The following is a 15,119-nucleotide window of genomic DNA, read 5'->3' on the forward strand; positions in this document are numbered from 1 at the left end:
ACTCTTCCTGTTTGGATTCCAGCGACAACGTTCCCGAGTTCGTAAGGATTTATATAAAATGGTAAATTCAATATCTAAATAAAGAAATAAGATAATCTGCTGACTTTTTCCTATAATCTTGCTAACCGACAGGCAGGTAGACAAAGGCAGACAGGCAGGCAGTCAGGGAAGCAGAAAAGGCAGACAGGCAGGCAGACTGATAGACAGATATATAAACCTGGCCAAACACATAGCTTCATCGGGCTTTCTCGGTCGACTGTAATAACATCCACTAGTAGCAGAAACAACGATTTTTTTTTTTCTGGTCGCTTTTCTGATTACATATTTTGTTTTCAGCCATACTCGTACCAGATCACGTCAGTTAACAATGATGTGCGTATCTGAGGATTAATAAAGCTTTAGTTTGACTCTGTATATGAGAAAAACAGGCAGTGAAAATATCAACAGTACCCCCAACAGTTAAATACCACAGCCTTCTCCCATTCGCCTCTGTCTACGTTTTTTCCTTTAACCATTCTTATCCCCAAATGGAGAGTTGTGGCAGACTCCTGTATTCCATAAACTAGCATGTTATTCGTTCTACGTACAGATTATTATGCGAAAATGTAGATCTTCATTGGCCACGAGATTTTAGGTAAATAGATTTTGAAGTGATGTAGGGGCCGAGTACCCACTATCTTGACTGTTTTTGAGCTGGGAGTTTACTATCTATCTATCTATTGCCAGACGCCTCAATCCCGTTTGGGGTGGCCACAAACAAATCGCCTCCAAGTCGCCCTGTCCCCCGCCATTTCACTGCCCTGCTCCCAACTCACAACCCCCTCTCTCATATACTGTTGGTTAATATTAAAAGGGTAATTACACAAGATACCAGTTATTTATTTGATGACATGCTCAGATGAGGAGAGAAACTCAGACATAATTGTATTTCACGTTTATTTGTATCAACATCTACACTTCGTGGCTTTGGAAAGACAATGTTAGGTCGTTTCGAAGACTGGTGAGTAGAGAGGGACTGGCGGGGATGTGTGGTGGTGTGGGGCGGGATATGGTGACACACTGCAGTAAAGAAATGCCACATAGCTCTCTGTTGGCTGCTCCTGTTACTGGCCGCTCGTCACCCCTGCGAAAGGAGTAATATCTTAGTTAATCGTCACTGCCACTGATTTATCGTATTAAATAAAGTCGTCTTGAGATAGTAAGAATAAAATAAAAAGGTATGATATAGGATTCACTGGGGTAATCATATCACAACCGGGGTCTTTTATGCCATATTCTACTGCATGTGACTTGGGAGACATTGTGAGGTGTGGATATGTGGAAGTGCAGCTATGTGCAGGTGTGCGTGTGCGTGTGTGTGTGTGTGTGTGTGTTCAAAAGGATATTAACCAGCCTTATCCAAAATATATCGTTAAGAAGATCCTTACTTGACTGGTGGTAGGTGACTGTGTTACCATGGCAACTTCCCACACCACCACATTTACATAAAGACATTTCCTCACCAGCAAGATCCGTTAGGGAGTATTTTGTGTGTGTGTGTGTGTGTGTGTGTGTGTGTGTGTGTGTGTGTGTGTGTGTGTGTGTGTGTGTGTGTGTGTGTGTGTGTGTGTGTGTGTGGTCCGTGTGTACGCAGGTGAGCCTGTGTGTGTGTCCGGCAGGGACACTGCGTGTGGATGTATTGCCGAGCTCATAGTGAACATGTCTGAATGGAGGTTTCGGTATGCATATCAGTAAATGTGCATATATATGTGTGTGTGTGTGTGTGTGTGTGTGTGTGTGTGTGTGTGTGTGTGTGTGTGTGTGTGTGTGTGTGTATGAAGATATGGTTATATCTAAGGTGGATCTGCAGGACTGTGTGGGACTGTTTGGCCTTATGTACGGCTTGGATAGGTAGTTCGTAGGCTGATGAGGACTATGAGGAGTGCAAGTATAAGCAGACGAGACTACGTGGTTCAGAGGCTGATGAAGGCTATGAGAAGACCATGAATGATTTAAGAGAGTTGTCATTGTATAATCAGACAGGACGTGTGCGACTCCCTTTATGGTGTGTGTAATCAGCAGTAAAAAGCCTTGCACGAGGGAGGTCGGAAGCTAAAAACATGCTCTTGACACATAACCAATAGGAGGAGTGTAATAGATAATAAACACCCTTGCACGAGAACATACCATCGACAGATTACCAATAGGACAAGTGTAATAGACACCCATGTAATAGACACGAGTAAACACCCATGCCTGAGAGGTGCGGAGCTGTAAACACATACCAGTGATGTTACCAACTGGAAGAGTGTAACAGACAGTAAACAACCTTACTTGAGACGAGGTGGAAAGCTTTAGAAAGACAAGGATTGTGGAAAGTTTTAAGAATATATGGAGTAGATGGGAAGTTGTTGAATGCTGTGAAGATTATGTACGAGGGTGCGAAGGCTGCAGTGCGTGTGGATGGTGAACTAAGTGAATTTTTCTCTTTGAAAGTTGGGTTGAAACAGGGATGTGTCATGTCTCCATGGTTGTTCAATCTGTACATGGATGGGGTAATAAAAGAGGTACAAGGTAGGGTAGTGGATGTTGGAGTGGCCCTGGTGAGAAAGGATAGTGTTTGGAAACTCCCTGTACTGTTGTTTGCAGATGATACTGTGTTGTTGAGTGAAGACGAAGGGGAGCTGCAAGGCTTGGTGGATGAATTTGAGAGAGTGTGTAAGAAACGGAATCTAAAGGTGAATGTAGGGAAGATTAAAGTGATGGTCTTTGAGAGAGGTGAAGTCAGTGAATGTACAGCGAGGTTGGATGGTGAGGAATTGGAAAATGTGAGTACGTTTAAGTACTTGGGTAGTGTGATGAGTAAGGACGGAGGTTTGGAGTGTGAAGTGCTTGAAAGGGTACAGCAGGGAAGAAAGGTTGCTGGTTCTTTGAAAGCAGTGATAAGAAACAGGGAAGTGAGCATGGAAGTGAAAAAGTTACTACATGACAGTATTGTGATACCAACTCTAACGTATGGAAGTGAAGCTTGGACGTTGTTGGAAGGACACGAGTCAAGAGTGAGAGCAGTGGAAATGAGTTATTTAAGAGGAGCCTGTGAAGTCACATGGAGAGACAGGCTGACGAATGAGGATATAAAGGAGCGTTGTGGTGTGGATGTGGATGTGATAGGAAGCGTTATGAGGAACACACTGAGGTGGTTTGGCCATGTTGAGAGGATGGAGGGTGAAAGACTGACGAAGAGAGTGTATGCGAGTGAGGTGGAGGGGGGAAGAGGGAGGGGGAGGCCGAGGATGAGATGGAAGGATGGGGTGGAGAGGTATATGAGAGAGGGGGGTGTGAGTTGGGAGCAGGGCAGTGAAATGGCGGGGGACACGGCGACTTGGAGGCGATGTGTTTGTGGCCACACCGAACGGGATTGAGGCGTCTGGCAATAGATAGATAGATAGATAGATATTTTCTTTACAGATTTACCTATATATAATAACAGATGAACATGAAAAGTTGAAGTTGTGTAATCCTTTAATGTAGCTAAAACAACTAAAATCATGCAAAGCTTTGGTGGGCACCAGGACTACCAGGCGGGACATTATAGTTTTATTTGTCCTTATCTGACCTTTATACAGTGGCTACAGTATTGTGGCACAGCTTGAAATAGTGCTTATTGTACTGGTAAATTTTCATGGTTTTTCAAATATATAGCAATTGACTTACTTTTGTAAATTTATGACTTTTTCAATGTGTAACATTTATGATGTTCATGACATTTATGACACGGTTTAAATCACTGTCTTGTCATAAATCACTTTTTTCCCAATCCTGCTGGAGAGGGATGGCTTCAAGTGGCGGCACCAGTATAATCAAGTGGTTTTATTATCTGTTTATACAAACATCCCAGGTGGATGGTGGACTGTGACAGAAGGACAAGTTCAATCTGCCGTCCACTGGTATCACATTGAGATGAGTCTTGAGCTGAAACTTTTTACACTGTGATAATGACTAGAATAAGTGATGCAATGTAGTGCACAAACTTTAATTTTTGTTTTAAAATTAAGTGAATAAATTAATACTATACAGAACAAACCCAGAAACTGGATATATAATGGCCAGAGCGATGCAAAGAAAATATCACTTGGACTCACCCATCAACCACAGGAGTAAGACAGCCGCGGAGCTCCACAGGTCTGGGTCAGGTTGGCTTGAGCTGAGCCATGGGTTTCAGTCAAAGGGTTGGTTGAACTAGGCCAGTTCTTCCAGTCAACACCATACTGCAAAAGGACGTGCATGAATTATATTTCCCTATCTTTATGCCTTCTGTTAAATTGTATCTTATGGGTTGTTTAAACATCTACATAATTCAGTATAAAAGCCAATAATATGTACTGAGAAAAAACAGCTCATAAAAACTCACCAAAATCGGAGTAGAATGTCTGCACACTCCAACATACTTTTTCGTCTTATCTCCAACCCTCCACATCCGTCCCTCCCTCCCTTCCTTCGCCCCCCTCCCTCCATCCCCCCGTCCTCCTCCCTCTCTCCCTCCTCCGCATTTCTTCCCCCCCTCCCCTTCCTTTTTTAAAACAATCATATTTTCCACTTCTGCTTAGTTTCGTGTATATCTTTCATTCTCTCTAGCTTCTCTCCTGTTCTCTCATTTTTATTTCTTCGTTGCATTTCGTTCTCAAATATTCTTCCCCCCCCCTCTCTCTCTCTCTCCCTCATGCCTTACCTCCCCTCGTGTCCCTCCTCTCTCCCCTCCCTCCCTCCCTTCTTCCTTCCTTCCTTCTTTCCTTCCCCCCTCGTCCTCTCTCTCGCTCGGGTCATTTCTTCATCCCCCGCCCCGTCAACTATGCCCAAGTTCAATTCACCTTAACTTGGCGTAAATTTTCGTTTTTGTTTTTGTTTTTACTTATTTCACGTAGTTCAATGGCAACATGGGATAATATTACGGCTCTACATCCTTTTGCGCAGCACTTCTTCGTGACTAGCATCGTATCCCACTCAGTATTTAAGATGAGGAGATGGCAGTTTTAGGTCAAGTTAAGGGGTAGACTATAATAATACTAAGGGCCTACATCCTCTCCACAGCACTTCTTCGTGACAAGCATCATATTTCAGAGATGATCTCTCGTCACGACTCAGCATTCAAGATGGTGGGATGGAAAGTTTACGCCGAGTTACAGTGAAATGTCTATTCCATGTTGTTTATACGTTACATGGTTATGATGATATTATTAGTGTCTTCACCTTACTGGCCGCCTCCTAAGATGAACAATATCGTCTGAGATATTAATAGTAAAATAAAACTGTAATGGCCTCTGAGGACTTGGTAAATGTGGGTGAGTTCCCCGCCTGGGAGTGTTGTGCAAGGCCAGTACCAGGCCTTGGCACCACGTCAATCCCACGGCAGCAGCACAGGCAGGGGCAAAAGTTTCCCGACAATCTTCTGGCAGCATTGTGTCCGCTTTCCGCATTTCTCACTCCACCCCCCTCCCCCCCAAAAAAAAGAAAAAAAAAATCCCTCCTCCACATGCAACTTTGCTGTGTTCATGCTGCTGTCACTGGACGCTGGTTACGTGACACTTCCCTTGCCACAGTCGGCAGGGATGTGTGGGTGGACTTCGCTCACGATTGTCATACCCCGCGCGATGGTAGCCTGCCACCTGCTCCCTTGTTGGTGGGCTAACGGGAGCTACACCTTGCCTAAGGGTGACCCGGGACTATGCAGGGCAGGGGCGTTCATCTTCCCTGAGCCGGACACATGCCCCGGCCGCATACCCAGTGTCACCAATGCACAACGAAATACTGTTGGTGACGTATCAGTTAATGTTCAGTATCTCAGTAAAGGGGGGACGTGCAAGGAAAATTTCTGAGAACCCCTGCTCTCACTGCTTCAATGGTCACTGGTCTGCTTAACTGTCTGCATGCAACCCTTCCCCATTACGGCGGGCATGCAGCACCCGTCTGGCAGCAAACTCTCACCACTTTTTTGTCCAACTCTTTAATCAAGAGCTAACCAATACTCCCAGTTCTTCATGTATGCAACAGGTCATCTCTGGAACTGACTTCCTCTGTCTGTATTTCCTGTTACCTATGACCTCCAGTGTAGACGGCAGGTAGGTAGGGAGGGAGGGAGGGAGGGAGTAGGTAAGTTAATCACTACTCCCAGTCTTTTATGTATGCAGCCGGTCAACTCTGGAACTGTCTTACGCTGACTGTATTTCCCTCTGCCTATGACCTCCAGCCTTTACAACGCAGTGTGTCTAGGCATCTCGAAATGAACGGATCTTGAATTTGGCACTCTTTTCTTGTTTTATTCTTGGAGGGGACGACTGTGGAAGATCTCCGCCTCCTGATCTCTTCTTCTCCGAATAAAACAGCTGAATGAAATCAAAGGAAGTGGATTGTACTTCTGACATCTGCTGAATATAATCGTCTGAAGGTAGCTACAGTAAACTTCAAGCCGTCCTGGTGCTGAAATAATTAGCTTGCTTCAGAATCCACCTGAAAGAAATGAAAAGGCACAAATAGCGGTATCGTATGATCGGTTTGTGTTCATCTGAGGGAACTGGGACACTCATGATGTGAAGGGCGTGTCGTGGCTTATGTCAAACGCTATATATAACTGTGACATAGTATCCACGCTGCATAGAGTTGATCTGACTAGTAATCAAGGAGACTCATTCCCACCTCAATTAATTTCATATAACCACGACAAAGTATTTAAGCTGTAAAAGGGATATTAAGAAGTTACTGCAGTTGGCCCACGCATGGCAGCTCCTACAACAGTGACTTTACTAGAGAAAGACAAGGATAGCACGATGGGAGAGGCGGGTGAGTTGGAGATCGGGCAGCTTGATGGATGAGGACAAGATGACAGACAATGAGGGACAACGGCAGCCAAAGTAATTTATGTTAATGTTAAACTGGATATAGGAGAGGGAGGCCTTCACGTGGTGGCACAGCTGTAACTAGGTGACTCAACTGACTTAACACAAACGTCCCTCACCTCCCATCCTTATCCCCTGATGGTGGGTAGCAGAGGGACATTTTAAGGCTACAGTCCACCGGGTTTACGTTTCACATCATCATCATCATCATCATCATCATCATCTCTTACCCTTTGTCCATTCTCTTGAGTTTGCCATCACTCAGCGTTTTCTTTAATGAGCTGACGAACCCTCTTCAGACCACTTCTACCTGCCTTCCATCCTACACTACCCTCTTAGCCACTCCTGACTCTATATACATAGGAAAATCAATCAACACTCTCTCTCTCTCTCTCTCTCTCTCTCTCTCTCTCTCTCTCTCTCTCTCTCTCTCTCTCTCTCTCTCTCTCTCTCTCTCTCATCATCATCATCATCATCATCATCATTATCATCATCATCATCATCAGCTCACATTCCCCCCTTAAATGGCATTACGAGTCTGTGGATAATAAACATCAGCCATTCCTCTGATGGGAACCCTTACAGGATGCACACAGCTCGAGCGCCTTAACCCACTAAACCATTAGGCATCATTGGGTTATATGGTTACCACCCAACGTAGTAAATGGTTAACTGGGATACGGAAAACCACTTGGCTTGTCACCCAACGTAGAGTCACCTGTAGACAGCATTACATCGGGTGAGTGGATGGTGGGCGCCTCCACCTACCACGAGAGAGAGAGAGAGAGAGAGAGAGAGAGAGAGAGAGAGAGAGAGAGAGAGAGACCCTTGCACAATCAGGTGGACAGAGAATTAGCCCTGGGACGTTTGTAACGCCGGGCGGGTCCCCCGTCCGGTCGTCAGTGTCACCACGTGAAGGGATTAACTACACAGTAATCAAACAACACATTTAGGCTGCGCGGCACTTGCACAACAAGGCAAGCCGAGTTACCAGCGCCACCACGTGAAGGCGTCAGAGCAATCCATTAAAACAAGCGGTTAATTCTTTAGCTTTATTTCGAACAATGTTTTGGTAATTCCTTTCCTTCAACGAAGTAGAATAAAACTGTTCATTATAACAAATATGTACAACTGACCACGTATATGTACACACGCTTCGGAAACAGCATGGGTTGAAAAGGGACTCGTATCCTTCGTGGCCTGGCAGCAGTCCTAACACCTCTTCCCCAGCGATTTAGTCTGGGTATGATGCTCGCTCAGTACCTTAGCTTGGCCCACACTCTCGTCCTTTCGTAACTTACTTCCCACAGCACTTCTTCGTGATTAGCGTTCCTGCACCTTAACCTACCCCAGACTTTCGTCCATTGGCAGCACATTTCACTGTTTCAAAAAAAGACAAAACTACAGATCTACAACCTTCCCATGGCACTTCTTCGTGACTAGCACCATACTGACGTGTTTATCTATTGTTACAACTCAGCTTTCGGCTCTACATCCCTTTCAAAGCACTTCTTCGTGACTAGCATCATCTATTGTTACAACTCAGCATTCAAGATGGAGACGGTAATTTCAGCCCTTGTTACGGTGAAAAGGATATGCTGCGTCCCCTATCCTTGTCATAGCTCTTCTTCGTGACTAGCACCATATTCAAATGTAGTTACAACTCATCATTCGGGTATACATCCTTTCCATAGCACTTCTTCGTGACTAGCGGGCCAAGTTAAAGTAGAAAGAGCATACCTACACATGTTCTTGCATCGTTTAATTTCAACATACTCTGCAAGGAAATATACAGGTGACACATACAGAATAAATCGCCACGGGAGAGGAGTTAAGAACCCTCCAGGGCCACTTATAATACGATACTTAAACAATAGACAATAGACAATAGATTTTAACTTGGCATTCAGTAGAAACAATAGTGTGGAAAATATACCAAAACGCACATGTATGCATAATAGAGAACTTACACATACATACATACATGCATACATACATACACGCACAAACACACAGGGAAATATACAAAACTGCACATGTATACATAATGGTTTTTAATCCTATGATAACGTTAGCACACACACACACACACACACACACACACACACACACACACACACACACACACACACACACACACACACACACACACACAATCATTTACTGAATAACGTACATGAGGAAATTAATGTATAAAAGTCAGCAAAAAAATTACTAGTGTACATGTGGCTTTGAGATGTTCGTCACACCTCTTCCTGATCGATTTATTCCACATATGAATATTCATAATTCTCTAGTTATTAATTCACGACATTAAAAAGACATTAATAACATACAAGAGAATGCTGAAGTGATATATGCAGAATTAGTCGCTAAGGAAGAGGCGTTGAGAAACTTGAATGCCACGACTGTTCGATACTGGTGTTTATTCTTGCTGCCACCAAACGATTTTACTCAGCTGAGAGAGAGAGAGAGAGAGAGAGAGTGAGAGAGAGAGAGAGAGAGAGAGAGAGAAAGAGAATCTTAAACTGGAGATGTGTTTTTCGCTTGAAGATCCCTAATCCCCTGCAGTTCAGGATGGATGGAAAATGTGACTAGTAACCAAGGAGACTCACGATAAAACCTGCTTTACTACGCCGCTCTTGAGCTGAATAAAATCGTCTGGTTGGAGCCAAAGTTGATTTATAATGTGGTGGTCTACTATCCCAATGGACGTGGGTTCGAATCCCGGCTGGGGCAGGGAATAGTTGAAGGTTTTGAATTTGGTTGGTATAGAGTTTACTGGTGTACCATACGACCCTCCGTCACGCTGCCAAAACACCCCCGCTAATACCAATACACCAGTCCTGTATGAGGCAGCCCTGGCATGTATTCAATATGGACGGTGGGTGTTAGTGCCAAAGAGGTGACAGGTGCAGGTGTACGGTACGTAGGAGGACTCCTGAATAAAATCGTCTCGGAATAGCAAGAATGACACAGGAAATTAAAATATCAGTTTGAAGAGGAGAAGAAAATGAAAGGATAATTTTTAATATGGAGTTGTGAATATAACGGGGAAAATAATTTGTAATATGTATGTGTGTGTATCTACCTACTACCTAACTATATATCGCGCTATCTATCTATCTATTTGTCTATCTATCTGTCTACACAGCAACGTATCTATCTATTTACCTACCTATACACCGGGCTATCTATTTGTCTATCCATTTACCCACCCACCTACCTACCTGCCTATCTACCTACCTACCTACCTACCTGTCCATTCGGTATCTATCCATCTATCTACCTACCTATCTATCTATCTCTATCTATTATCTTCATAGGCCCATGCTGGTGGTTGGATATCTTGTCTGGTATTAAACACTACTAGACACACAAAGCACATTCTATCAACAAAAGCGTCTGTATTGCCGTTCCTTACTATTTCTTCCAATGCCTGCAGCCTTGTGACACACCCTGTACATTATTTGGTATACACGGTGACTAGCGAGGTAATGTTGTCCTCAGGTGCTGGCGTGATATGGACAGGTAACAACATACAAGAGGTTTGGGTAAATTTGTGGTTTGACGTCAGGCTTGGCGTCATTCTGAATAATATACGCTGACTGACTTGTTGCTGGTGGTGTTGCTCTTGTTATGGTTGCTTAATCCCAGTCTTTCTGGCCGGGCACACCCGTCAACCACAGGTAAGCAGCTGTTTCTATGGGTCCGTCCTACAGGTGCAGTACTCTCATGGGCACACAGCACCTCATTAGGACCGGATCAGTGTCCTTCCCACGGCGAGGTGCAGGGGAATAAGAGGAGGTTTGGCTCCCGGGTGGACTCCTCATCTGCTCCACCCAGAGTGCACAGCAGCACCACGTGAAGGCACCTCGTCATTGCACACCAATCGCAGGTAAGAACACTAATCCATAGGTTCACCTCACTACTACACGGGCACAATTTGGCACGTGGTACACTCCTAACCCCACAATGGTGGCCACAACTCTACTATTCCAGCCAACGCCACACGATAGTAGTCTGCTAAGAGTGAGTCATGGCCGCCAGAATTCATTAAACCCCTCCACCACAACACGGTGCAGGACAGGGACGCCTTCACGTGTGGCACTGATATGGCCGAGCAGTGGAGCTGTCCGGTTATACAAACGTCCCTTAGTCCCCTCACAGTCCCCCCCCCTAAAAGGAGGATGGCGGATTGCAGGAAAATGGCTACTTCAGTCTGCAGTCCACGGGGTTCACCTTCAAATGAGCCCCAGTTACTACTACTACTAAAACTACTACTACTACGAAAAGTCTGACTAGTGTCCACGAAGACTCCTTCCTGTCTCATAACTAAGGCTGACTGACCCTCATGCAACCAAGACTTAGTATTAAACAGAGGGAGTGGCCCAGTTCCGTCAGATGAACAAAATTTACCTATCATCCACCATGTAATTAATAGACGTAAGAAATCAGACGCCCTGACGCATCAAAAAGGTTATGGAAAGCAACATATGAGAATTGAGAGGCGTAATATTTGGACTGCCCTGTATTGCTCTAAGACGATTTGATTCAGCTGAAGTGATAGTAGCAGTAATAGTAATAGCAGTAGTAGTAGTAGTAGTAGTAATAGTAGTAGTAGTAGTAATGGTAGCAATAGTAGTTGTAGCAGTAGTAGTAGTAGTAGTAGTAATTGCAACCCCAGGCCCATGGGAAACGTGGACCCAGTGTACTGCAGGCTGGAGCTGCCCTCTTCCTACACTCCACCATCGTCCTTTCAGGCTAATGGTGAGGTGAGGGACGTTTGTGTCGCCGGGCAGTTCCTCCGCCTGGTTACATCGGTGCCACCACGTGAAGGCGCCCCTCCACCACCACCACCACCACCACCACCACCATACAAGAGGTAAATAAAAACTACACAGAGAATCCCGTGAAATGTGTGCTGATTATTCTAAGGCTAATTTTTCAGCTAGAAATACGATACCAACATGGGTCCGAATCTCACCCGTTACGGAGCTACAGTTACCGATGACCTTATGGGTGGAAATTGCCTCATAATTAACCCATAAGAGGAACCCCTTCACGTGGTGGCACTGATACAACGGGGCTGATCCACTGCCTAGCTATACAAACGTCCCTCAACTCCCTCCCGATCCCTTCAAAGGATACTGAGCTCTTCGTAGAGGGAACATCAAGCCTGCAGTCCACCAGGTTCACGTCATATTCATCATCGTCGTCATCATCATCATCATCATCATCATCAGTAACTCCAGCTCCAAAAGGGCTGAGAACTGGACCCATTTTGTTACTGCATTTATTACTCAAAATTAGACCATGTATAATTAGTCTCTCTCTCTCTCTCTCTCTCTCTCTCTCTCTCTCTCTCTCTCTCTCTCTCTCTCTCTCTCTCTCTCTCTCTCTCTCTCTCACACACACACACACACACACACACACACACACACACACACACACAATGAAAATATACTAACTGCCCATCTATCCATAACATTTTTAATACTATGGACACACACACACACACACACACACACACACACACACACACACACACACACACACACACACACACACACACACACACACACTTCCCGGTACTCCCTGTATTTTTGATTATTATTTTTCCTTTGATTTTGAGCACTTTCAATCCCTGTGTCTTCCCTTGCCTATGATACAGAATTGGAGGGTCTGACCTAAGTGGCTTTGGACGCTCCGTAACATCTCTTCCTTAGCGATTTATTCCGTATATTACCCCTGTTAACCTCTTATGTGTTGCTGATTGCTGTTGAAGAGGGAAGCCTTCACGTGGTGGCACTGTTTATAATTTCCCTGAAGCCCGTCCCTACCCGCCAAAAGGAGGATGCAGGTTACTGATACTATATCGAAATTTAAACGATATAAATAGCATACCAGGGAACGTTAAGATAAATCGCTAAGGAAGGGGTGCTAAGATGCATCCTGTGTCACTTGAAATACACAGAACCCGTAACGTGGGCCAATTATGAAGCTACAGGTCATTCATTTTAACTAGGCGGAGATTTTCGTCCTTTTGCAGCTCATTTCCCGGAGCTCAGTGGCAGGACAAGACAACACTACGCCTCTACATCCTTTCCATAGCACTTCTTCGTGACCTGCACCATAATCTGTTCTCTTGTTACAGCTCAGGATTCAAGATGGAGAGACGGCAATTTTACGCCTAGTTAAAGTGAACAGTACGTCATTTGCATAATACATCGGAACGTATTGCTGTATATCACACATAGGTTTGCCATACGATTCGTCTTGGTACTCCTGTCACCTGAACTTGGCCCAGGTTTCCGTCCTCTTGTGGCTTATTTCGAGTAGTTCAGCGGCACCATACTGCAGCGCTGACTGACTCTTACAACTCAGCATTCTCAGTGGACACATGGCAAAATTTAGGCCAAGTTAAAGTGACCAGAGTGTAGCCTAGAACGCGGCGTTTATAAGCTGGTAAAAATGTCCCCCTTGGAGGTGTAGGGTGCCGAGGCTAGGTTAGGGTAGTCCAGTATATTTCAGGGTAGATGGCCAGCCTACCTCCCCTGGCGGCACTGCATGACTGAAAAGCTGCCACTCACCTCCTGGGCATGGAACCTATGCCGGGCCGTCACCCCCACCAGGGCGTTCAAGCCACTAGGCCACCGGGCGCCTAAATAATTTGGCTGACGGCTAAATTTAAACACGAGTGAAGAAGAACAAGTGTACAAACAAAGGTAGTCTTTATCAGGTCCGCGGCTGAACACTCGATCAAAACAGTATCTTGTTCCAGGTTGTTGCTGATCCCAATACACTATGTCTGGTCAGGCAGACCTGTCAACCACAAGTAAGCATCTGCTTCTGTGGGGCTGTCCAACAGATACAGTATAGTATATACACTGTTAAGGGATCCACCGGCCCCTTGTTATAAACAGTGCTCCACCCGAGTCCTTCTCACGGCGTGGTGCAGGGAAATACATGACGGGTTTGGCCTTGGGTGGACGATGCAGCTGCTTTATGCAGGGTACAAGTGCGCCACGTGTAGGCTCCTCGTTAGTGCCTCTTCTACCAAGTGATCAATGGTTTCACAGTGAGTATTGGCCATGTCTTTTTTTCTGTTAGATATTTCCTGAGTGGACAGTGCATTTTGTATAAAGTTCCTTCCTGATCGCCTCTTGTATACATTCCTTCATGGTGTATTGACAACAACTGCACCCATACACATTAATGAAAAATTACTAACGAATTATTTCAATAGTTTCATAATTTGTTTCATTAGGTAGACGGAATAGTTTCAGATAATTTGTAAAACCTTCATCAATTATTTAAAAACGTATAGACGCAGCGTTCAAATAATTTTCACGGGTATACAAGCTACTTTTATTCATTATTATCATCATTATCATTTACATATCTATACTAAAAATGCGAGCACCTTTACCTGAAACGGTATAGACTTTGGAGAGAAACAAAGACGGGGAAAACAACTCACACTTAGGAAGACTGAGGCTCGTAATGCAAGTCGCACTGTTGGCTTCGTAGCTCCCTCTTCTCAGCGATTTATTAAGCTTATTGCACTCCAACATTCTCTTGTACTAGTATTTTATTTACATCACTACAGTAACGACACAAGTTCTTAGGAAGATGTGCTGACGAAATCTGTAAAGCCAACTGTAATATAACCAAGAGCATGAGCCTCTCCGCCATAGAGGACGCAGGCATGATCCTTCAACTCTATGACACAGGCTGTACAGGGTGTCGCAGATGTTATTTAGATCATCGGGAAGCCAGCCGTCTCACGACCCTTCTTCTCGGGGGATTGCAAGGGTGTTGAGGAACGTTTGTATAACCAGTCAGTGGACCCACCTGGTTATGCTAATGCCACCACGTGAAGGCGTCCCCCTCCAGCACCCACTGGTAATAAAATAAAATGTATGGCAATGGAGTTTAAGTAACGCTGTCTTTACCACACTCTCCCGGCTTCCACACGGTTTCATTCAGCCTCGGAAAGACTTATAATATTGGAGTGCTTGTGTTAGGTTCAGTGTGGGTGCTACAAAGGGGCGCCTTCACGTGGTGGCACCGATATACTCTGGGCAATGGAGCTGGCTGGTTAATGTCCCTCAGCTGCCCCCATATCCCCTATAGGGAGGATGGTGGAGTAAAGGAGCAAGGTAACTAGAGCCTGCAGTTCACCCAGTTCACGTCTAGATGAACCTGGAGTCATATCAACTAAGTCTTTCATCACTACAGGCTTCT

At 44.9% G+C, this 15,119-nt stretch overlaps 1 protein-coding gene across 1 annotated transcript in view; it reads right to left on the reverse strand.

Moving 5' to 3' along the window:
- Positions 1-927: 927 nt before the first annotated feature.
- LOC145418336 (A-type potassium channel modulatory protein KCNIP1) overlaps positions 928-15,119 on the reverse strand; it is a 210,559-nt gene continuing 196,367 nt past the window's right edge. Inside the window, exons 9-10 of the mRNA XM_080286776.1 lie at positions 4,122-4,247; positions 928-1,123 (exon numbers count right to left, since the gene is read on the reverse strand). Coding sequence (XP_080142902.1) covers positions 4,125-4,247 — 123 coding nt within the window. The 3' untranslated portion in view covers positions 928-1,123; positions 4,122-4,124. The remainder of the gene's footprint in view (positions 1,124-4,121; positions 4,248-15,119) is intronic.

Source organism: Coenobita brevimanus, chromosome 113, assembly GCF_032717465.1.
Source record: "Coenobita brevimanus isolate Jiangsu-jjx chromosome 113, ASM3271746v2, whole genome shotgun sequence".
NCBI classification, from domain to species: Eukaryota; Metazoa; Arthropoda; class Malacostraca; order Decapoda; family Coenobitidae; genus Coenobita; species Coenobita brevimanus.